The following is a 26,570-nucleotide window of genomic DNA, read 5'->3' on the forward strand; positions in this document are numbered from 1 at the left end:
TTTTTGTTCATGGACAAATGAATGAACCATTGAGTGAAACTTTTCAATCCAATCTTCGATTATTGTGACAGAAAACCCAATTTCCCTCGTATCATAAGTAACTGTTATTAAAATTATGTATCAAGTTGGAAAACGAATAGAGAACCTGCAAAGTTTTAGTGTATGGCTAACGCAATGCATTTGGATTTTTGGTTTTCTAGATATGGCTGAAGGTATAGATGTGTTTGAATAATATAGTAGTTAGAAATGTTTTCTTATTCGAGCAAAGTACTTAAAACAGTAAATAATATTTTTGAAATCTGTTTCCGATAAAGGAGCGTATGGGAATGTTGTTGCCTTGCCTGGAGAATGTCGTGATGTTAATGGCAAAAAAGTAGAACAAGGTATGTACATTTGTTTATTGTAATTTATCAATGCTAGACAAATACTTCAATCATATTAACTTACATATCAGTACATATGATTGAAATAGATTATTTTTTCAGATGCTCATTACGTTCCTCCAGGTTCTGATGCTTGTCGATTATGTCTGTGCGATAATGGCCATCCTAAAGCATGCAAAGCAGTGTTATGCACTCCTCCTCACGACTGTAAATCGTTTCAGATTGGTAACTCTTGCTGTGAATTTATTTGCCTAGACGATACTCTAGGGAACACATCAGAAAAAAATTATGATTTTGGAATGTGACTGGTTGCTAGTGGTGTAACCGCAACACTTTCATTAACCTTGCTTTTTTTCCTCATCAATCGACTGCGACAAAGGAAAACACAAGTTAGAGAAGTACGTCAGGCGATTGATGATCAAAGAAATATGGGAAATATCGGTTACATCGGTGGCAACATCGGCTATATAGGTTCAGGATCGCTGAATATGGATTATCCTTATGATCACGGAACACATTATCAGCTTTGGAAACCGCCAGGAAACTATTTCGCTAGAGGAGAAGCCCCCCCGCCATACGAAGAAGCAATCGCATTGGCTCAAGCAGAGTCTCTCAATACCTGCACAGTTAGGTAAGTACACCATATACCTTGCCTACTCAAGTATCAAATATATACTTACTAGAAGGTTATATTTGCTGGGAGTTGACCTTTAAAGGACATCTAGTATGTATATTGTACATCATGTGCTAGCGCAAAACACCTGTTAGCGCTTTTAACCGCTTAGGGTCGAGAGATTCGATAACTACGCCTTTTTAATTATAATGATGTTTTGATGAAAATCATTTGATTTTACCAAAATGCTCAAATTTTGTATAAGTTTAATAAATTATTGATTATTAAGTTCAGTATCAAAAATAGCTTAACAGATGCCTTTTCTAATTTCTTTTATAATCAGTTAAGTCAAAATATGAAAATCTGTGGGCTTGTCGGTGGACTCCAGACTAAAATTCTTTATTCTTAGAGATTTGTAGCTTAGAGGCCTTGGATTCTGGTGGTCCACAGAATTTAGTAGCAACATGGCGCCTGCTTCAGGTGGTGGATAGAAGCGAAGATATACCCTGACGACTGGTAGATTGAATTAGTTTTGCTGTCAATCCAACTAGATCCAGACTGATGCAGTATCCTATGGTTGTTGGTTCATTACACATAATCGAAATTAAATATTCAATTTGCACAATGTTTCAAAACTTAAGTTAATTAGCCAAAGTATTGGGATTATACCAATTTAAACCCATATCCAAAGTAAACATCATTCAATTGCACAATATATTAAATTTAAAATTTAGGTGACCTTTCCAAAGTATTGGGACCATATAAATGTTTTAAATCTGCCTAGTAATCTTGAAAAACCATCATCCACACGAACCAAACCGTCAAATAAAGTGGCTATGTTTCCAAATATAAGCAACTTTAAATACATCCCTTTCGTTCTTTTTTCTACTTCATTGGTCTGTTTTTGTTTTACTTCTATTAGGTATGCTACTTTTCCACTACTCATGCATACCAAAAAATATGAGTCTTTTACACTTCTACTTAATCTTTTATCATATTTTTACATTTCTTACAAAAGAAATGTATAGGATTCGCTCAAACTTTGAAAACTTTTTCCGAGGCCCGGAGGGCCGAGTCTCATATTCCAATCGACTAAGCTCGACAAATTGGGACAATGCCTGTATGTGTTTGTGTGTGTGTGATGGTATGTATTTATGTGCACTAATACCATGTAATTATCTCAGCAACCGCTAAACCGATCTTAACGATATTAGTTTCAAATGAAAGGCCTAACGTTGCCATTTTACACTATTTTTTTGTTATTCGATATGTTGTTTACTTTATGAGATATGGAAAATTTTGTCAAAACTCGTAGAGTAACCTTCGTTTGACGTGTTATGTGCACCTTATTAGAATGCTTATAAAAATACTTTTCGAACAAGCTATAGACTCAAAATCCGTTCACGAACGGCGGAGATATTAAACATTTTGTATTTTTATTCCTCGCTTACCAATTTCCACGAACTAAAAATGAGATCGTTAGATACAGAGTATTGCTTCACGGGTGTTTTAGGGGCAAAACCTATTTTGAATATCGGGGTATGAAAACACATCTACGTTATTCAAGGAATTCGTGAAAATTTGTCTGGAGTTGATGTATTTATCCGTTGGGTTAAGGCGTCATCAGATAGACGTTGGATGGTATATGAATGCACAGATCACCAAGTAATCCACTTAGTAGTGAGAAAATAGATTTCTAACATAATTCATATTCATATTATACTCGTAGTATCACCGAGAGCAATTGTGTTTTTGAATAACAAAATTCTAGTGAAAGTTTATCTTCTTTAAGATTTATGTTTTACTAATTATGGCGCAAAAATTATCAGTAGCATATAATAAAGATGTAAGGAATCGCCCTATACACAAAAATAATGTCACAGCACTAACCATCAACCAATCGTGTCCGTGGCAACTGTTACGACTCAGATCTACCCTGATATTTCCTAATCCATTTCTAAGATGTGTGTTCAACCTATCTGAAATATTTGTTAGTATCCAAGCCAATTTAGTCTTGCGACGTATTTGTTCAGGTTAAAGAAAACAAACCTAATTTTGTCTTCCGTTTCCCTGTAAATAGTTTTCCATTTTAGTGTAGAACACAGACACTTGCGGAAGCAAACTAAATATTACATTCTACTTGAAAAAGAAAATATATGTGGTCCTGGCAAAATTTGCAAAATATTTGTATTATGAGAAAACTATAACTAATTTATGTTCAAACCCTGCTTTCCTCTGAAAATGAGGGGCTATTCTCCGAAACGTTGCACTAAAGAGAGTCATATGACCAAAACCGAAGAATTGATCAACTCTTATTTAATTCAATTCTATACTGAGCGTTTGAATATACTATAATTACGGAAATCCTTGGGTATTTCAAATTGGGTAATATGGTTGTTTCAAGACAAAAATGTTTAAAAGAGACATCGTACGGGCATTTTATCGTAACTTTTCGTATCTCTACTGAATTTTGAATGAAACATATGCTAAAATGTGTCATTTGAAAATTGAGAACACCTGTTTTGGGTTGATATTATTGAAAATGCAGATTCATTCTATTGGAATGCACTTTTATGAAAAATTTCGGATCATATTCCAAAAATATCCACAAATTAAATCCGGGAAAAATGGCGCTTAAATACCCCTGAACTATCGAACTATGAGAACGCTTCAATTGAAGCTTTATTGCCAGAATTAGTACAGGCATTGGACAATTCAATAGACGTTTCGTTTGAGTGCTCCATATTCTACACGTAAATTAGCGAGAATTACAATCACAGTTTATGCATTGGACAGATAGTAGATCTCACTGATTTTATGCCATACACTTTACTGTGTAACTACAACTGACTTTAAATTGTACATTTTTCATGATCAACGTGACTAAAAGCATATTTATTTGCGAAAAAATACGACTTGTAATTTCAAGAATGTTCGTGTCTCAAAAGCAGGCCAGGGACACTTTCAATGGCCACTGGCTTTTCGATTAAGATAAAATATTAAATACTTATTTTGTACATTCCTTGTTTTGACGTGAGTCTTTGGTTTTTTTCCTTTTTCAAGGATTTTTATGAACGTGTCCTCTGGAAAACAGGCAGAAAGAATGACCACCGTTCCGAGAATGAAGAAACGGTGAAAATTCACCTTTTTATTGGAAACACTGAGAAAAGATATGTCCTCAAGCAGGAATCGAACCTGCGTTCGCCCAGTGTCTAGTTGGATGTGTTAACCACTCCGCCATCGAGGAACTGTGATGATGTCATCACATATTCCCAACAGTATCGTGATCACCGCCGCAGCCTCCAATTCCTCCCAATTGACCCATCGATCCCCAATGTCTCCAATAAGCAGATCGTCACCTCTCCCTCTCATCAATCGGGCCAAATTTCTCTCGTTATCTATTTTTAGGTAGTTTGAACTATTCCTTTATCATGGTATTGTTTTGTATACGACTCATAAATCCATATCTCCATAACGAGAATTCCGAACGAAACAATTCGCAAGTAAAAAAGAAACAAGTAGAAAGAGACTGCATTGTAATCGACTGAATGTACGGTTTTTGTGCTATCGACAATAATATCATTGCCAACATTACCTTGAAACTTGACACTCTTTTCTATATCCTTCAATGCAAATAAATACTATTTACAGGTGGCCTTATCTCAGTTTACAATTACGCGTTGAAATACTGGACCTGAAAATTCTATTCTGTACAAAAATGATTTTTCAGATATCTGTGACCAAAAAGACATCTTTTAATTCTAAGACAAATTCCTGATTTCTGGATTTCCTGATGACTAATTAAGGCCCATCAGTAAAGTAGAAACACCAGATAATCTTAAAAAACGCCGCGCCGTCAAGAAAAGAAGAACGAAAAGGTACTCTTTGCAATGGGATCTTCACAAACACTTTAGCATATTCTAAAACCATGGTATTGGGATTCGTGAAATTAGTTTTATTCATTTACTTCATTTGACTAACTTTTTTAAATTTTATTCTAAGAACTCATTTTTTCCAGATCGTTCATTTCAAGGATTATATTCGTTTTGTTTATTTTTTTCATTTTGAATATTTGACTTATTTCAAATATATGATCATTTCATTTTAATGATTTTTTTTTTCATTTAGCATTCTTTTGATTCATTTTATTTATTTGACCTCATTTTATCTTTTTTTTATCCCTTTGTGGGCAGCTAGGGCCGAGGGTGGTGGCTAGCGGGTTTCATACATCCTTGACCTGACGGACAAAGCTATGGTGCCTAGGTTCGATTCTAAAGGCACATGGGGAGGCCACATTAGGTATCTAATAACGAAATGCCAACAAAGGATAAATTTTCTGCGAACAATAACTGGATCATGGTGGGGTTCTCATCCAAGTGACATGATAAGATTGTATCAAACAAAGCTATGGTGCCTTGAACACAGGCAACGCAGATCCAAGGCCATCATTGAAATGATAAGTTCTGCGTTTGAGATGTACTTCCCCCGGTTGCCAGACGAATACCTGTAATTATTACTTGTTGCTTTGTATGTATGAATCTAATGTTCAGTCCTGGGTGGTGTATGCGTGGAAGGTGTGGTTTTTAGCGTTCGAGTCCAGGAGTGCATATCTGTCTGGGTTAGCGTGGGCGTTTACTCATTGTGTAATAGTGTGATCGCTAAAGGCTCGAGCATATGAATGCCAGCGTGTCTCCAACTTTGCGTGCATAAATCCGGTTTTAGATCCGTGTTGCCATTTGCACATTCACGTGTATTCTCGAACGATCGCGCGCGGACCGTGAATCTAATAATTAATTTTCAGTGTATGGTAGAGAAACGTGTTGTCTAGTGAATATGAGCATCATTCCCGATCGGTCCAACTGAAGGCATGAGTCTAGGCTGATCGAGAGTAGAGAATTCCGAACGTAGCCGGTCTATGATCGCGCGAGTGGTGGGTTAATGCTTGAGACCGCGGTTGTAAAGTTATAGGTGCTGAAAAGTTCACTTAAGTAAAGGGGTGTTGGCGAAATTGCGAGCGTAGGTGTGTGTGGATGATTGAAATTGTAATGTAAGTTCGCGTTTTTGACCAGGTTTGTGTTATCGCGAAAGTTAGGGGCGTTTGCACGTTTTGGATGTGAATGCATATGGGAGAATATGCAATTGACTGTGCTAGTGAATATCAGTATGAACCCAACTCAAGATACAGTAATAAAAGGAAAAATAACATGCCGAATGCTTCTTTTTTTAGGTCAATAACCGTGCATTGAAGAATGCTCAAAAACTCTGAACTAGGCCCCGTCGAGTCCAGTCTGTCCGTCTCGTCCTGTCGTGTCTGGGGTTTCCAGGTTACATGCATTCACCAGATGAGACTAGCTTATGTCAGCTTACTTGTGCACTGGTTTCGTAGAATCGAGGCGATCATCGAAATGATAGATCCTACGAGTGAATGCACTTGGCCCAGTCACCTGTCAAGCATTTGTGTATTTGTGTGTGTTGAGATATGTGTGGAGCCTGTAAATAATATTTTAATACGAATATTTTATACTTCAAAACAAGAAATGTGTAATATACTACTTGCAGTTTGTTGATCGTTCCTACTTATCTGATACCATCGAGTATGAGAATACATATCCATTGTTTTAAAACCTGGCGACGTCCGATGGCAGAGAAGAATCATTGTTGGCAGCAATGTTGCTCTTCTTGAATGTATGAGCTCAAAAAGGTCATCACAAGAAAATAACGCATGAGACCGAAAATAAATAAAAAAATAAAATAAAGGGAAGAGTTAGTATTGTTATTGAGTATTAATAATATGCCGATTTTTTTCGAGAGTTGTCCTACTGGAACTGTAGAGCTAATTGATTTAATTAAGGCATGGACCTAGACTTCTGGAATCGGGGATAGAGACTTCCGGACGCGAACGATTCATGAATGCGCGAGTGCGGGGGACTGTAGGTTCACGCTTGAGACTGCGTTTGAGTGATTACAAGTGCCGAGACGTTCATATTATCACCGGGATGTTATAATGTCTGGAAGAGCGCGAGTATAGGTTGCGTGGATGGTCGCGAAGGGCTCAATCATTTTGTTATTTTTTTTATCACGTGTATGTGACTTTGCATTCGATTTTTATGTAGTTTCGCGCGAACACGGGCATTTGGAGGTTCACTCTTGAGACCGGGATTGTTAATTTATAAGTGCTAAACCATTCACTAATTCACCAGGGTGTTATACTTTTTACGAGATCGTGGGTGTAGTCGTGCGTGGATGATCGAGAGGGACTCGAGCGTTTGTATGTGGACGTTTTTGTCGCGTGTGCTAGTATGTAACTTCGCGTGGACACATTATTTTTATAAGCGTGTGGCCATTCGCATGTTCGCGCATTCTTCAACGATCGCACATGGACGTCTTGTCTAGTTTTTATTTCTATTGGTCCAACTAAAGGCATGAATTTGGGCTGCTATGATCAAGGGCGGAGACTTCCGGACGTGACCGATTCATGATTGCGCGAGCTTAGGTTCTTAGGTTCCAACGTTCACCTAATCAATCGGGGTGTTTGAATATTGGCGAGATCGCGGGCGTTCGTATTTGTGACCAGGTTTGTGTTATCGCGTAGGCCACGTTTGTACGTTTGGAATGAGGTGCCTGCAGAGAGAATTGGGCCCTAAACCCACATTGTATATTATTTGACCATGGCAGTGGATAATAAAGGTCGCCAAGTTAAGTACTAAAATTGATCACAATGTAGCTTAACTAAAAAGAAAATAATCGTATCCCAAGTTTATGTGATATAATCACTGTAATACTGCTTTGGTGGAAAAGCCCCCGGACCACATCAAGGTACAGTATCATGCCGAGGGATTTATTTGACCTCATTTTATCTATTGTATTAATTTCATTCTTTGTATGCATTCCGATCAGTTTATTATATCATGCATCTTATTCATATCATTCATTTTATATATTTTTTCGCTTTTTTCGTGTTATGCAATTTTCAGGTTCACATATTTTATTCACTTTAATAATCTGACTAAGGTTGTTCAGTCATTCATTTTATATATTTCATCTAGAACATTAATTGGACATAATTCAATTTATTATATTAATTCTATTATTTTTTAATATCGCTGATTTTTTCCATTTCAATCATTTTATTGTTAAAAAGCAAACAAAATGAAAAAACCTGTTTTAATCCACCTAGTGGTGCAATTGTGCCTTTCTCATTTGCCAAAACTACGATTCCATGGCTGGTTATGTTCAATACAACGGTGGAAATGTATATTACATATTCAGTACGATTTGCACATAAATACAATTGACCGACAGCCACGATCTTGAGATGCTATGTGTCGACACTGAAACATCGCTTAAAACTAACGGCGGATCAAGGAAGAGGATCCGGGGGGTCCGGACACTGCCGAAAATTTTCAACTTGTTAAGAAATTTTAAACTAGTTTCAATTTTAAAGTAGCAACCCCTCACTGGATACTCCTACCTACGCCTAAAAAAGTCAAAAGAAATCGGTTGGGATTAGGTTGACGATTTTTAGAGTGATTGCATAACCTTTCTATATGAGAAAGGCAAAAAGGTACCTGTTCTGGTAGCACTGCAGCACTCGCCATAGAGGGAACAGATGGGCACCCCCGCGGACCGGAATGTCAAGACGATATAGGTTGGCACCCCCTGGACCGGATGGCCAAGAAACGTCAGTGCGAACAGTTAGTGTTAACGTCATCGCAGGTTAAGTAGTAGAAACCAAATTATCAAAAAAGTTAGCTGCTATTTAAACGTTATTAGCCTTAGTGAAAGCTCATTTATATTGATTATTATTTCTTTTGCCCGTTGGCATAATTATTGAATTTGATAAAATACGGAAGACTAATTACCTCAATAAGCGTGACCGAACCGGTGAGCATCTACTACTAGTTTAGGTTAGGTTTGCCTTCCCTGATGTAGTAAAATTACCGTATATTATCGCATACAGGGTCCCTTGACCACATCGAGCATCTACAAGAGCCATCACTGTGGCAAATGTTTGACGGATAAGAACTCGGTTGTCGTACCAAACAGAAGTACGAGGGAAAAAGAGTCCGTAAACGAACTAACCTGTAAGCTAAAGGTATGATCCATGCTGAAACCATGATATGATGATAAACCCATCAATTACTTACCTTGTGTCCACGTGTATTGCATACTTACCTGTTTAATTTACTCAAAAACTTACCTCTAGAGCAAACCTCAATCGGTTTATCTACCTGTTCTGCTACGATCGATAGGAATTGATTGTTTCGGATACTTTGATAGGGCAAGACCTAATGTAAGTAAAGGTTAAATTTATATACTAAATCAAGTTATTTACGAAATAAAATAATTTCAGCTTTGAGCTGCTACACCGAGAGTGAGGCTGCTTCAGGGAACTTCCGCACATCCGAACAATCTTCCAAACATCCTCAAAGATTATATCCAACGATGTCGCAGGAAGAAGAAGGATTCGACTGCAAGAAATGCGAAAGGTCAAATTCAATTGACAACATGGTTGAGTGTGACGCATGTCTAGGTTGGTACCACCTGAGCTGCGCAAATGTTTCGCCAGGAGTGGAGAATCGTCCGTGGCATTGTTCGACTTGCCCTCCACTTCCTTCTAAACATTCGAAGTCGGACTTGGTAAAGGACGGTGCAACTTCGGACAACAACGAGTCGAAGAAGCGCTCAGAAAAACTTAAACAAGCTGGAACTTTGGATGGAACATCCAGTTCTCGAGCTTTAGTGCAGAAGGCACTGCTGCGACTGAAGGAGAAACAGAAACTGGAAGAGCAAAAACTGGAAAGCCAGCAGCGAGAGCTGGAGAAAGCACGGGAACGCCTGCGGAGGGAAAAAGAGCTGGAAGAGCAGGAAAATGCCATAATCACGAGACGACTAGAGATGCTGGAAGAGTTCTTGGAAGAGAAACATGATCTGGAAGAACAACTTGCTGATAACGAAGCCTTCTCCATGCGAACGTCCCATAGCGGAAGATCATTCACGCGCAGATGGCTGAAAGACCAACAGTCACGTAGCGATCCCGAGCAACACAACTCGATCAAAAAGGTAGTAGAAAATGAAAATAGCTCGGCTGATGAATCAGTAGACAATGACGGAGAACTCGGGTATGAACAGGAAGCGCCAAAACAAACTTCGGTGGCTAAACTTCCGGAGGTTCAAGCAAAAAAGGCGGCGGGTAAAAAAGGGAAAATCCCTTTAGGATATGGGACTCCCAATCATGAAGAAATCGAATCACCTTGTACGCCGTTGAGTACAAACCAGATTGCTGCGAGACAACTTTGGCCGAAAAAACTGCCGACGTTTTCCGGTGACCCCGAAGAGTGGCCCATATTTTATAGCAGCTACCTAGATTCAAACACTGCGTGTGGATTCGCGCCGGTCGAAAACGTCATTCGACTAAGGGAATGCCTCAAGGGTCCGGCACGAGATGCGGTGGTGACTAAGCTGATGTTCCCGCAGGCTGTGACATCGATAATAAAAACCCTCCGGAGGTTGTACGGAAGGTCGTAATTACTTGTGAAAAATTTGCTTGGGAAAGTTCGACGCTTGGAAGCGCCGAAGCCAGAGCGACTAGACAGCCTTATCAATTTTGGAATGGCAGTTCAACAATTATGTGACCATCTCGAAGCGGCAAACCTACGAGGGCACCTGACAAATCCGACGCTGCTAGAAGAACTGGTGGATAAATTGCCGGCCGCGATCAAGCTCGATTGGGTCCGGTACAGGCGGACGTACAGTACTCCGCCACTGAAGGAGTTCGGCGAATTCATGGATAGATTGGTGGTAGATGCTAGCGAGGTCACAACACTCGTACATACAAAGAATGAGAGTGGTTACTTCGATAGAGTGAAACTGAACCAAAAGGCTCACATCCACACACACGACGGTAGTTTCGGTATGGATAATTCTCCACCCCGGAAGCCATGCCCGATTTGCTCGAAGCTGGACCATCGAGTACGCAACTGCGATGAGTTCAAGCAAATGAGCCTTGCAGCGCGTTTGAGAATGGTGGAAGAAAACAGGCTTTGCGGTGTGTGCCTTTTCGACCACGGTAACTGGCCGTGCAAATCAAGGTTTTACTGCAATATTGGGAATTGCCGTGGGCGGCATCATCCATTGCTACACCGCGAAGAAGCAGAGATTGTGGTGAAAGCTGGCTGTAAGGCGCATCAGATTTCGATGGCGAACGTCCTATTCCGTGTTGTACCAATCACGTTGTTCAACGGTTTGAGACGCGTTGACACCTTTACGTTCCTCGACGAGGGTACTCTGGTCGATTCCAGTGTGACACGCAGTCTCGGAGCTGTGGGTGTTCTAGAGCCGTTGGAGTTGATGTGGACTTCGAACGTGATTCGCAAAGAGAGTTCGTCAGAGCGAGTCGACTTAATGATTTCAGCCAGAGGAGGAGTTGAGCGGCACAAGCTTTTAGCCGTGCGCACAGTTGGTGCATTAAATTTACCGAAGCAAAGCTTGCGGCTAAATGAAATAACCAAGCAATTCAAACACCTTAAGGACGTCCCCGTGATGTCGTTTCAGGACGCGGAACCAAAAATACTAATAGGTTTGCGTAATATTGATCTGTTTGCACCTGTCGAAAGCCGTGTAGGACAACCTGGCGAGCCAATTGCCGTAAAGAATGCTCTTGGCTGGACTATCTATGGACCGTGCGGAGAAAGAAATGACTCATGTATGTTCCTGGGACATCACAGTCATAATTCCAAACATGAGCATGAGCTGGACGAAATGATCCGTCAACAATTTATCCTGGAAGATGCCGGAATCGCACCGGTTTCGTTGCCAGAGTCGACGGAAGTCACAAGAGCCAGAAAAATTTTGAAAAGAACCACGATCCGCAGGAATGGAAGATTCATTACCGGACTGCTATGGAAGGACGATGAAACATGCTTCCCGGACAGTCTGTCGATGGCGACGAAGAGACTCAAGAACCAAGAGTCCAAACTGGCGAAAGACCCAGAACTGCGCCGTAACGTAGACCAGCAAATTCGCGAATACATCGAGAACAACTACGCTCACAAAGCGACGCAAGAAGAGTTAAGCACGGCCAACCACAACCGAGTGTGGTATCTGCCGCTTAACGTGGTAGCTCACCCAAGAAAACCACACAAAAGACGGCTTGTGTGGGATGCAGCCGCAAAGGTTGATGGAGTGTCGCTGAACTCTCAACTGTTAAAAGGACCAGATTTACTTGTATTGCTACCGGTTGTCATCTGCAAGTTTCGCGAAAAACGCATTGGTTTCGGGGGTGACATCGAGAAAATGTTTCATCAAATTCGGATAAAGCCTGAAGATACTCATTCACAACGATTCTTGTTTCGTTTCAATGTGAGTCAACCTCCAGACGTTTACATCATGGACGTTGCAACGTTTGGTGCTACTTGCTCGCCATGTTCGGCGCAATATGTAATGCATCGAAATGCAGACGAAAGCGCGTCGGAGTTTCCAGAGGCGGCGGCAGCGATCAAGGAAAAAACGTACATGGACGACTATTTTGACAGTACCGACACTCCAGAAGAAGCCCTGGAACGTGCGCGACAAGTGCAACTGATCCATTCGAGAGGAGGATTTAACATGCGCAATTGGGTCAGCAATAGTACCGAAGTTTTGCGATGTCTGGGTGACGCGTCCGAGCAGAAGCTGCTTTCTATTGATTGCAGCAATGAGGAGAAACAACAACGAATTCTTGGGATAGCGTGGGTCCAGAAAAGGATACCTTTGTATTTTCGACTACCTGGCACAGTGATCTGACTCCACTGGAAAGCCAGCGGCCGACTAAGCGGATTGCTCTGCGCATAATCATGAGTCTCTTTGACCCGTTAGGGTTGCTTGAACCGTTTTTAATTCATGGACGAATGTTGATCCAAGATCTCTGGCGGCTCAACTTTGGCTGGGACGCCAAAGTAGGCGATAAAGAGAACGGAAAGTGGCGAAGATGGATTAATCTGCTTCCCAGTATCAATAGTTTGGAGATACCTCGGTGTTATTTTGGCAATGTTCATTCCAGTTCCTACGAGTCGTTTCAGTTGCACATCTTCACCGATGCAAGCGAATTAGGATACGGTTGTGCCGCATATTTCCGTGTCGTGATAAACCAAGAAGTACGAGTAGCGCTAGTTATGGCTCGAAGCAAAGTAGCCCCTGTTAAGTACCAATCCATTCCGCGGATAGAACTTCAGGCAGCCCTTTTGGGGGCAAGAATGATGCATACTGTTTGCGACAACCATACACTGCAAATCGAAGAAAAGTACATGCACACTGACTCCGAAGTGGTTCTGGCCTGGATTCGTTCGGCACATCGAAACTATAAACAATTTGTAGCGTATCGAGTTGGAGAAATTTTGTCCTTGACCGAACCGGTGAACTGGCGACATGTGCCTTCGAAGGAGAACTTAGCTGACTGTTTGACGAAGTGGGGTAAGGACACTGCATCCGATTCGGACGGAAGGTGGCTCAATGGTAGCAAATCGTTTCTTTACCATGACAAGAACTGGCCGAAACAGAAGCAAATAAAGGAGACCACAGAGGAATTAATGTTGTTGGGCGATTCTCAAAGTGGAACGTATTGCTTCGAACCGTGGCACTGGTGTATCGGTTTGTATCGAACTGTCGCCGGAAAATCAAGGGGCTTTCTATTGAGGTCATCAAGGCTAGCAAAAGTCAATCTTGGATATTACGGCGATCGATCTCCGCTGAAATCGTTCCATTGCGCCAGTGCGAGTACCTAATGGCCGAACAGTACCTATGGCGAGTAGCACAGAATGACTTCTATCCGGACGAAACCAGGACTCTGGTGCACAACCGAGATGAACCACAACCATCCAAATGGCTGAATCTCGAAAAATCTAGCCCATTGTACAAGTTATCTCCCTTTGCCGATCAGTTCGGTGTTATCAGAGTTGAGGGCAGGACGGCCAATGCAAGTTACGCTTCGTTCGACTCCCGTTTCCCGGTAATATTACCGAAAAGTCATCTAATTACCATTTTGTTGTTGAACGATTACCACAGCCGGTACGGCCACGCTAATCGTGAGACAGTAGTAAACGAAGTTCGTCAGCGATTCCACATCTCCAACTTGCGAGCGACAGTGAGTAAGGTGAAGAGAGGATGCCAGCACTGCAAGATAACACAGTGCCGTCCGCAGTACCCGCGAATGGCTCCTCTTCCCGAATCACGTTTGACACCATTTGTGCGGTCGTTCTGTTATGTGGGTGTGGACTACTTAGGACCACTTGAAGTGTCAGTTGGACGTCGGAAGGATAAAAGATACGTAGCCGTTTTTACGTGTTTGGTCACGCGAGCTGTCCATCTGGAAGTGGCCCACAGTCTCTCAACAGACTCGTGCATCATGGCCGTGAGGAGGTTTATTCGCAGAAAAGGCTCGCCGGTGGAGATATGCTCGGATAACGTCACCAATTTTATCGGAGCAAGCAATATGCTGGTCGAGCAGATTAAAAATTTCAACAACGAGTGCGCAAACACGTTTACTGATGCACTGGGTGGCGTGTGGGAACGAATGGTGAGGAGTGTCAAAGAAGCTATGAGGGCGCTCGACGACGGGCGAAAGCTGAACGATGAAATATTGCTAACGGTATTGGCCGAGACGGAATGTTTCATCAACTCCCGGCCACTTACGTACATGCCACAAGAGTCAGCAAATGGCGAAGCAATCACGCCGAACCACTTCATTCTCGGAAGTTCGTCCGGCACCCATGACCCATTAAGGTCTCCGGTCGACTTGGCCGCAGCGTTGAGGAGCAGCTATCAACGGTCACAGTTCTTATCAGACGCTGTTTGGAACCGTTAGCTGAAGGAGTACTTCCCTACATTGAACAAACGATCGAAATGCTTTGAAGAGAGTAAACCGGTCCAGATTGGGGACTTAGTTTACGTAGCGGAAGGGAGCAGGCGAACATGGATACGTGGAAAGGTGCAGCAAGTTATTGCCGGAAGTGATGGTAGAATTCGTCAGGCGATTGTGCGAACAGCGAGCGGGAGAGAGCTGAAGCGACCGGTGGTCAAGTTAGCGGTTATGGAGGTGACTGATGGTGAATTCTGTGAAGGACCCAAAGGTCCTCATCAGGATCCACGGGGTGGGGGATGTTCTGGTAGCACTGCAGCACTCGCCATAGAGGGAACAGATGGGCACCCCCGCGGACCGGAATGTCAAGACGATATAGGTTGGCACCCCCTGGACCGGATGGCCAAGAAACGTCAGTGCGAACAGTTAGTGTTAACTTCATCGCAGGTTAAGGCGTAGAAACCAAATTATCCAAAAAGTTAACTGCTATTTAAACGTTATTAGCCTTAGTGAAAGCTCATTTATATTGATTATTATTTCTTTTGCCCGTTGGCATAATTATTGAATTTGATAAAATACGGAAGACTAATTACCTCAATAAGTGTGACCGAACCGGTGAGCATCTACTACTAGTTTAGGTTAGGTTTGCCTTCCCTGATGTAGTAAAATTACCGTATATTATCGCATACAGGGTCCCTTGAACACATCGAGCATCTACAAGAACCATCACTGTGGCAAATGTTTGACGGATAAGAACTCGGTTGTCGTAACAAACAGAAGTACGAGGGAAAAAGAGTCCGTAAACGAACTAACCTGTAAGCTAAAGGTATGATCCATGCTGAAACCATGATATGATGATAAACCCATCAATTACTTACCTTGTGTCCACGTGTATTGCATACTTACCTGTTTAATTTACTCAAAAACTTACCTCTAGAGCAAACCTCAATCGGTTTATCTACCTGTTCTGCTACGATCGATAGGAATTGATTGTTTCGGATACTTTGATAGGGCAAGACCTAATGTAAGTAAAGGTTAAATTTATATATTAAATCAAGTTATTTACGAAATAAAATAATTTCAGCTTTGAGCTGCTACACCGAGAGTGAGGCTGCTTCAGGGAACTTCCGCACATCCGAACAATCTTCCAAACAGTACCAAAGTCCAAAAAAGTCAATTTTCGCTAATTTTTTTTTTCGAGCTTACATCAAATCTCGACGTTTCATTTTAAAGACATTTGGCATCAAAAATACAAATTCGATTTGGAAATTTTCCCCTACTCCCCTTTGAGAATTTTTTATTTCAGTTTATATGGGAATTTGCTGTGTGGTCTCACTCTTCAACCCGTAATTCCGGAACCAGAAGTCCAATCAACAAAAAATGCAATAGCAGCCGATGGGAAGGTTGTACCTTTCATTTGAGACCAAATCGGCCCAGCCATCTGTGAGAAGCAGAGGTGACATTTTTGACATTAAAAATGTCTTACTCCACTATCTGGGGCTAGGTGTCATTCTAAAATCTAAACTATCTCCCATGTAACGAAACTATGTAAAGTTTGCACTCTTATAACTCCGATATTACTAGATGGATTTTAATCATTCATACACCAACCGATTCAGAAACACCTAACTTAAATATTGGTAATAATTTAATATCTACCCAATAAAAGTAGACTTTTGGAAATTGGTAAAATTAAAAAGTTCACGAAAAACGGGAAAATTACCATTCGTGAGGCTGATTTCTCAGACACAGTCGTCAAGAGAGGGCAGCTTAGTTGCTCAATAAAACACGAAAAGTCATAAATAGAAGCAACGCATGTCCGTTTAAATCAGTTGTTGCTCTTATCCCATACGAGCAACATCGTCTCCGGGCGATGCGATAAGCGCTATCGATTTTCGGTAACGTTGGCATTTGCACACACTCGCACCCAGTGATGCCACAAGTACAGATTTATCTAGAAAGGTACAGATTTTTGAAGCATTTTTGGTACAGATTCTGTACGGTACAGATTACAGATTTTTGTAAAAAAGTGCAGATTGGTACAGATTTTTTTACATGACAGCAAGTTAAAATAATTTAATCCTGTGATTCATCCCAGCAAACAGCAGGTAAACATTGAGTTGGGCAGCGTTGATGGCAAGAATTTGAAGTGAAGCTGTTACTGATTGAGCTTTAACTGAAGCTAACATTAGAATGCGATATGCGAGAAATCTGCTTCCAGCAAATCAAAGGGATGATCTAAGTGAAAGCCGAGAGAATCTCCTCGAAGTGCATACATTTAAGGACGACTCAGACGATACATCAGCTTCCGTCAACGTCAACGGAACGTCACCGTTCCGTCAGGATAAGTTACATGCAGTTAAATGGAGGCATTCACACACAACATCAACGGCACGAAACGTTTTGACGTACGGCACGTGTGAACGAGCGCAAAAGAAACGTATATAACTTATCCTGACGGAACGGTGACGTTCCGTTGACGTTGACGGAAGCTGATGTATCGTCTGAATCGCGCTTTACTCTGACCAGCTCCATTTGAATTCCTGCAAGCAAGCTTCTCGCATCCCATTGATATTACCAGCCCCATATCAGCTTCTTGCCGCCACTCTGTTAGCCACCTTTGGTTGTAAACAAAGTGGCTGCGAGAATCTGAGCTGGAGCTGATATTAACATTTCCCAGTCAACCTCATCCGGAATTCTAACTAGTTTCTTGTGGAATCCCAGATCAAATTAAACAACCGAGTCAGAATGTATGGTTTGATTTCTCCGAATGAAAAATACCTATGTTTAAGAAAAATGTTTTTTTTAACAACCTTGTTATTGTTTGGGTACAGAATCCGGCACAGATTTTTCTATAGAAGGCTACAGATAGAAAAGATTTTTCAACTCCCGGTACAGATTTAATTGTGGCAACACTGCTCGCACCTAAGTAACTAAACCATATACGGTTAGTTTATAAATAGAGGTGACGCGTACCCGTTTGAATCAGTTTTTGTTCTTATGTCGAACGGGTAAGATCATGGCTGCAGCGTCTGGGTACTACAATAAGCGGTAGACGCTATGCATTTTCGGCAGCGGTGGCCGTGTGCGGATTTTTCGGGTACCAGCACGGTGTCACAGAATGATTTGCAAAGTGGGTGGGCGGGGTGGTTTGGATTTAATTCAATACAGTGTGTGCTGCTTAAGAGTGTTGCGTTTGAAAAAAAAATATATTTATTTTTATGCATGCGTGTGCGTTGTAACTTGTTAATCCATGTTTACGGCGCTTTGTAGCTGCGTAGGGTAAAGAGCCTATTGGTTTTCATATTTCGGTTATATGTTTTTTATCAGTAAGGCATCTGACAACGTGCTTCTGTAGTTATTGCACTGTTCAGCAGCGTAGTATTTTATATAGGAGAGTACACTCAGGTTTTTTTACGCGGATTTTGAAATTTACGCGGTTTTCATTAACGCGTTTTGTTAAATTTACGCGGTTTTCATTCACACGGCCTGTATCCCCTGCGTGAAAAATCTGAGTGAAATTGCATCGGAAACAATCACATTCCCAGCAGAACTTTTTGTTTTCTAATTTCAAACACTTTTGTTTCGTACTGCACACAACGGAAAATTTTAAAACAGAACTTATTGTCCCAGCAGCAGTTTAAGCGGGTGTTCTTTTTCGATTCAAATTCAAGCCATGTCTTAAGCGTTACTGGACTTAAAATTGTTTTCCCTTTATCCAGTCAGAATATCTGTCCTGCCCTATGTATTTAAAACACAGTTCTAATTGCGTTTTAAAGTATACAACAAATAGAACGGTTGGGTACACTAATTTAAATTTTAAAATAAATCTGTTTTAAATTATGAAACAAACCGCTGTACTGAAGATATAATTATGTCAGTCCGATTACCACATAAAACACCTATACAACATAAAATGCTGCAGAATTGGTTTAATAATACAATGTTTACACTACAGAGTTATAACACGTTTTAATAATTAGCAACAAGAAAAATGTCACCAAGATAGCATAAAACCCCGTTTTAACTCGTAGTGCGAACGTTGTATAACAATGTAATTTATCAAATAATTTCATTTGTTCAACCACTAATCGATCAAGAAATACTTAACCTTAAGATTGTTTACTTAACTTCATTAGTACATTATTGAAAATGAAATTCCAAATTTCATGGAGAATCTGTATATTTCCGTTGGCGGGCGTGGGCTTCCTCATCACAGTTCTCAATATGGAACTTTTCTTTTGAATATTTTTTCTGGATAGACCAGCCTATTTTTACTAGATGGCTCAGCCAAATAATGCCAATCACCTAGTGAGAAACTTGATTAATTGTAATAATAGATTACCGTTAAATGACCTTCAATAAATTATGTTTTAATGGGGCATATAGCAAATTGTAACATATGAAAACAGGCGAGTGAACAAGAACGTGAGTCGATATGTGTGATAGATAAAATTCATTTGCACGCTCTTGAAAAAAGCTAAATTTTTAATGTCACCGTGGTCGTGTCCTGTACACAACCCTTTAATTTTTTTTCCACATACACACACAGACATTTTCCGATCTCGACGAGCTGAGTCGAATTAGGTTGACGATTTTTAGAGTGATTGCATAATAGACCGGCAACAATTTTGACTTTTTTCGGAACACTGCTAAATCAAACGGTAATTGACTTCACATAACATTTATCAAAAATGAGCTTTTTCCGAAAACTAGTTCACTCACAAGAGTTTTAAAGTTTGTATGTGAAAATATATGAAAAATAGGCAATAGAAACAATAAATTCAGGACAAAACGCCAGTGTCATCTTTTGCATCCTAAAATCTGCAGATATATAGCTTAAGGTATAAGGATCAACATTGCCGAAGACTGCAAATTGATCCGATTTTGCAGTAAAAAGATATTGTCATATAAAGTTATGTGTTGCCTCTCTTTCTCGCACATACTTAGAAAAGGAATTTTCAAAAAAAAAATCGGTTAGTTAAATAACTTTATCGGGGAACCTCCAATCAATATGCAGTCTTCAACAAAGCTGTTCGTTATAAAATAAGCTACGCGACCATAAGTTCTAAGGTATGCAGAGTTACTATGGATTTTTTTTTATTAAATTTTAAGTTTTTATTTCCAAGTTTCCATATATATTACTATAGAAACTTGAAACCTCTTGTGAGTAAACTAGAGCTATTGGAAAAAGCTCATAGCATATGATCTGTGCATCCAATTACCATTTGAACTAGCACTGTTCCAAAAAAAGGCAAAATTGTTGCCGGTCTATTGCATAACCTTTCTATATGAGAAAGGCAAAACATGATAAAATATATAAAAAGACAACATTTATTCATTTTATCACTTTCTTCATTTTGTTTATTTTATTCATTCTATTCATTTTTATTGATTTTATTAACCCTCTGCATACCCTGTTATTTATGAACAACCACGTTTACAAATAGCTATAACTTTGGGGTTAGACAAGATTTTCTCACTATAAAGTAAAACTAATAATTGTGACTATCACCTTTTATTTGAGCGCTAATAGTTACAATAGTAGATCTGAAGTTATTGCAATTGTTCTGATTGGATTTCACTGGAGCAGTGCTGCCAGAGATATTTTCAGTTATCGCTTAAAAATTATATATAGATAAATTTTCGTTGTCTTCAAATAAACTGACAAATTTTATCAATGTAGACTGCTTTCAGCTCTCTTTTCTACCAAATAGAACTATTGAAAATTTTGTAGGAGATGGGTATTAAAAATCGGTTTGTAATAATTGTGCAGCTTCTCACACTGCTAGATAAGCATCTATCTTGATCAAAACAGGTTTTTCGTGTTTCTTTACTCTAACACTTTAAAGAAAAACGGTTTTGGAATCATAGTTTTATTCATATTATTTAGTTCATTTATTTTATTAAACTGTTAATTTTTTGCAGTTTATAAATTTTATTCAGTTTCTTCATTTTATTAATTCGGTTTAGCCAATTAGTTACAATTATTTTAGTTTAGTAGTTTGTTAGTTTGAAACAATTTAATTTACTCTCTTAATTTCATAACTTGTTTAATATTGTCTAATTTTCATTTGAGCTAATTTGATTTATTTTATTAATTTGATTTATATTAATCATCCTATCCATTCTATGAATATATATATATATATATATATATATATATATATATATATATATATATATATATATATATATATATATATATATATATATATATATATATATATATATATATATATATATATATATATATATATATATATATATATATATATATATATATATATATATATATATATATATATATATATATATATATATATATATATATATATATATATATATATATATATATATATATATATATATATATATATATATATATATATATATATTTATTCAGAATTGTTTTAAATTTTTATTTGTTTTATTATTTTTTTTCAATTTATTCAGTTTATTCGAAGTGTGATTCGTGCAGAACTCGAAACTGTGTTTATTTCACATCTAGTGTTTTCAGCAAACTAATGAATAATACAACAGTGATATGTGTAAGAAATGTCTCATCTCACTGACAGGTGGAATTAATCGTTTTTTTTTCTTTTGATTCACCATGTTATCTCTTATTACTATATCTTTAGGTAGATTTATACTAGCACTCACTAACACTATCAATTGCATATTCTCCATATACACGCACAATCTTTCTCATCCACATTTTAGTTTAGTAGTTTGTTAGTTTGAAACAATTTAATTTACTCTCTTAATTTCATAACTTGTTTAATATTGTCTAATTTTCATTTGAGCTAATTTGATTTATTTTATTAATTTGATTTATATTAATCATCCTATCCATTCTATGAATATATATATATATATATATATATATATATATATATATATATATATATATATATATATATATATATATATATATATATATATATATATATATATATATATATATATATATATATATATATATATATATATATATATATATATATATATATATATATATATATATATATATATATATATATATATATATATATATATATATATATATATATATATATATATATATATATATATATATATATATATATATATATATATATATATATATATATATATATATATATATATATATATATATATATATATATTTTTTTTTTTTTATTCAGAATTGTTTTAAATTTTTATTTGTTTTATTATTTTTCTTCAATTTATTCAGTTTATTCGAAGTGTGATTCGTGCAGAACTCGAAACTGTGTTTATTTCACATCTAGTGTTTTCAGCAAACTAATGAATAATACAACAGTGATATGTGTAAGAAATGTCTCATCTCACTGACAGGTGGAATTAATCGTTTTTTTTTCTTTTGATTCACCATGTTATCTTTTATTACTATATCTTAAGGTAGATTTATACTAGCACTCACTAACACTATCAATTGCATATTCTCCATATACACGCACAATCTTTCTCATCCACAACGCACAAACGCCCTTAGCCTTCGCGATAACACAAACCTGGTCACAAACGCGAACATGCAATTGAAATCATCCACACATACTTACACCCGCGACCTCACCAACATTGAAACACCCCGGCAATTGAATGAACGTTTTAGCATTTACAAATTTACAAACGCATCAACCCACCGCTCGCGCGATAATGAATCGGTCACGTCTGGCGGTCCCTGCCCTCGTTATTAGCAGCCAAGATTCATGCCTTCAGTTGGACCAATAAAAACAAAGACGCTTATATATCTGAAACGCACTGGCCGCGCGTTTATTCTAGAACACACACAAATATACAAATGCCCACACTGTTACAAAATCGAATTTATACACACTAAGTCATTTTCGCGCTAGGACCCGTGACAAACACGTCACCATAAGAATGATTGACAGATTGACATATTAGATGACTTGACAGTACAATGAAATAACCTTTCAAACTCTCCCTGCCCATCCATCTTCTTTTCCAATGGAGTGCAGGTAGTCCGCATGGCCCACCTCAGCCATTACCCAAACTATCCACCTGACCCGTAACAGGACTGACTTAACTATAACTGTTCCTCAGATCGTATCCATCACTCGGTGTGATCGGTTGTGTTTTTCTTATCGCTGTAGTTCTGCGATTGCCCGAAAAAGCAAGGTCACGCTATCGGGTTCATTTTTTCGTTCGAGCTCAGCCACCCGGACTTTATCGGCTCAGCACCAGCCATCCAGCATATATAGCCTACCTACTCCAAGTGATAGTTTTACGTGAGTGTAGTATCCCGTCACACAGTGATACGGATCTCACTTCCTGGCGGGTCCCCGCCAACCGGAGGGACGGCCAAGCAGCCAAAGAGCTGCCTCCCACCGAAATATACCAAAACCAAAGGCTACTACGACATTTCTGTGAAAAATTGTGTACTGATAACAGTGGCAAGTATCAGGAGCGCAGACTTTAAAGTAGGTAAACTACTCGCGCCTCCACCGAATATAAAACATTAAATCTGTGAACAGATCGCGCCTCCATCACCAAGAAAATTTAAACCTGGTAAAAAACTTGCGCCCCCATCAAAAGTGCGAACCGTGAGCGACTTGTACGCGTTTAAAGTGTCGAACCCCAAACGAGGAAGATTTAAATCATACGACAGTTTGGACCACCGGTGATCCATACGAGAGTGTAGTGACGAACCTTAAATGAGTTTAGTAGACTTCGGACAGTTCAACCCCGACTTTCCCTGATTATTCTGTGTAAACCTGCACTGCATCCCTTCACAGCGGATTGCAAACCAGACTAGAGTGGGCGATGGAAGGCGATTCGTCTCCCCCTAGGGGAGGGCCCACCGCTTAGTCACTCCATACTAGCCTTTATGAATTCTGGTTATTTGATCGACCAGCATACTCTACTGCTGCGTGCGGCGAAGGACAGTTAAGGTAAAAGTGTAAATTTACCAAACCCACTGCTGTTACATCTACTGCTGAAAGAAGCAATTGGGTCTGATCCTAATAAGTGCATTCATGCTACCAAGCAGGCAAGAGGGACGCAGTACATTCTGCGCACTACATCCAAAAGGATACTCCAAAAATTACTCAGCATTAAACAGTTCTCCAACGGTCAACAGGTTGAGGTGATCCTCCGTCCTCACCTGAATAAAACCCAGGGAATAATTTATGACCTGGACACAATCAATATTCCCACTGAAGAAATTCTCTCTGCGGTGGAAATTAGAAGAATAACCAAGGTGACCAAAGGTATACCGACTAACACACCGCTGTTAGTACTCTCATTTGCTGGGTCTCACCTGCCGGAAACGATCTTCCTAGGCTTGGTTAGAGTAAGAGTGAGGAAATATTACCCTTCTCTCATGCAGTGTTTCCGCTGCGGGCGCTTCGGACACGGAAGTAAAACATGTGTGTATAAGGAGATATGTTTGAACTGCGGCACAGAACACGAAACCAGTTACGAAAACCCATGCACCAAACCCAGTAATTGCACTAACTGCAAAGATAGCCACTCCGCCATAGACAAATCATGCCCTATTTATCAAAAAGAGAACCAGGTGGTTAAAATCAAAACTGACAACGGACTCTCATTCCCGGAAGCCCTAGCCCTTGTCAACCAGGAGTCAAGAAAACAATCGTACGTAGCTACACTAAAAGTTAGACTATCCCCTGGAAATGACGAAAAAGACCGCACCATAAAGATACTTAGGGAGAAGATTGCACAATTAAGAGGACCGACACTCAAAAAAAAACGGAGAACGATAGCAAAGATTTGATAATCGCCAAACTAAAGGAGTAGCTATTGGACGAGAAAATACAAAATAAAGATTTGTGCAATAAAATGTCGGCCCTCCGCCATGCTTTTACGGCACTGAGAAGGCAGGGTCTACCAAGGACCCCCTCAACTGGCCCCGGCACCAGCACATCCCAAACGACGACGACAAAACCGACAACAGGATTCTTAGCTCCACAAACTACGGCTACGAAACAAAACACACCAACAACCTTAACACAATCAGAAGGCGAAATAAATCGACCAAGCCGAAGCAAATCGAAAAAGGAACGAGATCAACCACATCAAGAAAGATCGAGGAGCCCCCTTCTGAAACAGAGCCAACAAAAACCATCCGAATTCGCACCAGCAAAAGAAATCCCGACAAAACAATTCTCCAGTCCCCAACCGCACAACGTTGTAACGGGAGGGGGGATAGAAGACGTACTCGAACGAATGCAACCTTCACTTAAGCGCCAGGCAAGCACTAGTCTTGCCGTGAAGAAGCGAAGTTTGTTGATTTAAAGTGATCCCGTGCCCGGCTGGGAGACCTCAGGGCGAGTTCTTTACGACGACTAACAACCACGACCGAAAAATCTGTGTAACCACGAATCCCAAAGAATGATCATGCAAAAAGTTTCGTTACAATCTGTAGGGTGGATTGGTTACCACTGTGGGATTCCCTCTCCAGAGCCTATTCTAACGTACCGATACCGATATCACGAATAAACCGACTTTATGAAATCCGACCGGGAATGCTAGCGATCAAACTAATTGCACACTATGTTTCATGCTATTCTAAGTTTATTATTTAAAGTGATAACTACTAGCAGATTTGTATACAATGTGGACAATTTAATTGCAACTTATCTTCTAAGGTTAATAAATGTACATTTTTGAAATTTTACGCTACTTGCCTAAACTCACATGCGCATTCTCCTCCATCAGCTCATCCCTCGGCGGTTGATATGCACCGGTGCAACTGCTCCCTGCATCAGCATGCAATTATGCAATGTTCGACTTTGCTTTCATGTCTAAGCTAGACTAGGTGTTCCCTCTCGTGGAACTTCAAGTTTATCCGGTACACCAACCGAGTGGTGAAATTTCTCTGACTGGTGTAGATGTTTAATGTTTTGAAACATACACCGCCAGCATATCGTGTGACGTCACGCTTCACTTTTGTCGTTCGGAGAGTGCGCACCGGAGACTGTTGAGGGGCTTCCAGTACGATCGACCCCGTTGCTCGTGCCCTAAGGTGACACCTTCGATCGAAGGAGAAACTTCGATCGAAATTGAAAACCGTTAACAGAAAACCGTTTATCCTCTTTTATTAATAGTTACCTATCCAATCTAGTGGATGCTTATCAGCGTGGTAGGCATCTTATTCTTACACCATGTGCCAATTTTGCCGCCTAAACTAAGAGGTTAGATTTTATTGAGATGTAGAAACTGGGCGAAAATGTGGCTTACATCTTTTAACAATTATTGAGACGAAGCGCTGAACGTTCACTTCTATAATTCACCACTATCTTACTATCTTTTATTATACTTTTTCTTCTATCTTTACTTTTATTAAATTTTCTTTGCTTCAGGAGCCTTTCTGAGCCACTTCCTTCTTTTTCACCGGTCAAACTGTAAGAGACGATCATTCCTTATGTAGGCCTTTAGCCCTAAATTGCGATCGATCCCGAGACCATTCGTTAAAGTTCGGAGCCTTACATCCGTTTCCAAACGTCAATTGAAAGTCGTCGAGTTGAGTTTACCTGGCGCCCTACACTGATAAAATCAAGTACCCGTAGAAAACTACTCATTTTCAATAAAAGTGGAATAACCCATTAAATGGGTAAAGCGTTTGTACCCATAAATGAGTACAGACCTTGTACGTCAACCTGGGTATGTTTCACCCATTATTTTTCGCAGAACTGTTACAACAAAATGCGTAAAAAATCTCCATTCATGA

At 39.5% G+C, this 26,570-nt stretch overlaps 1 protein-coding gene across 3 annotated transcripts in view; it reads left to right on the plus strand.

The window, feature by feature from the left end:
* LOC131691081 (uncharacterized) overlaps window positions 1-26,570 on the plus strand; it is a 251,201-nt gene continuing 224,631 nt past the window's right edge. Inside the window, exons 1-4 of one of the 3 annotated variants that reach the window (XM_058977269.1) lie at window positions 1-212; window positions 315-383; window positions 486-608; window positions 855-1,014. In XM_058977269.1, the coding sequence (XP_058833252.1) occupies window positions 116-212; window positions 315-383; window positions 486-608; window positions 855-1,014 (449 nt within the window). In that variant the 5' untranslated portion in view covers window positions 1-115. Of the gene's footprint in view, window positions 213-314; window positions 384-472; window positions 609-762; window positions 1,015-26,570 lie in introns of all 3 variants that reach the window. The other 2 variants (XM_058977271.1, XM_058977270.1) reach the window with 2 other exon arrangements.

Source organism: Topomyia yanbarensis, chromosome 3 (assembly GCF_030247195.1).
Source record: "Topomyia yanbarensis strain Yona2022 chromosome 3, ASM3024719v1, whole genome shotgun sequence".
NCBI classification, from domain to species: Eukaryota; Metazoa; Arthropoda; class Insecta; order Diptera; family Culicidae; genus Topomyia; species Topomyia yanbarensis.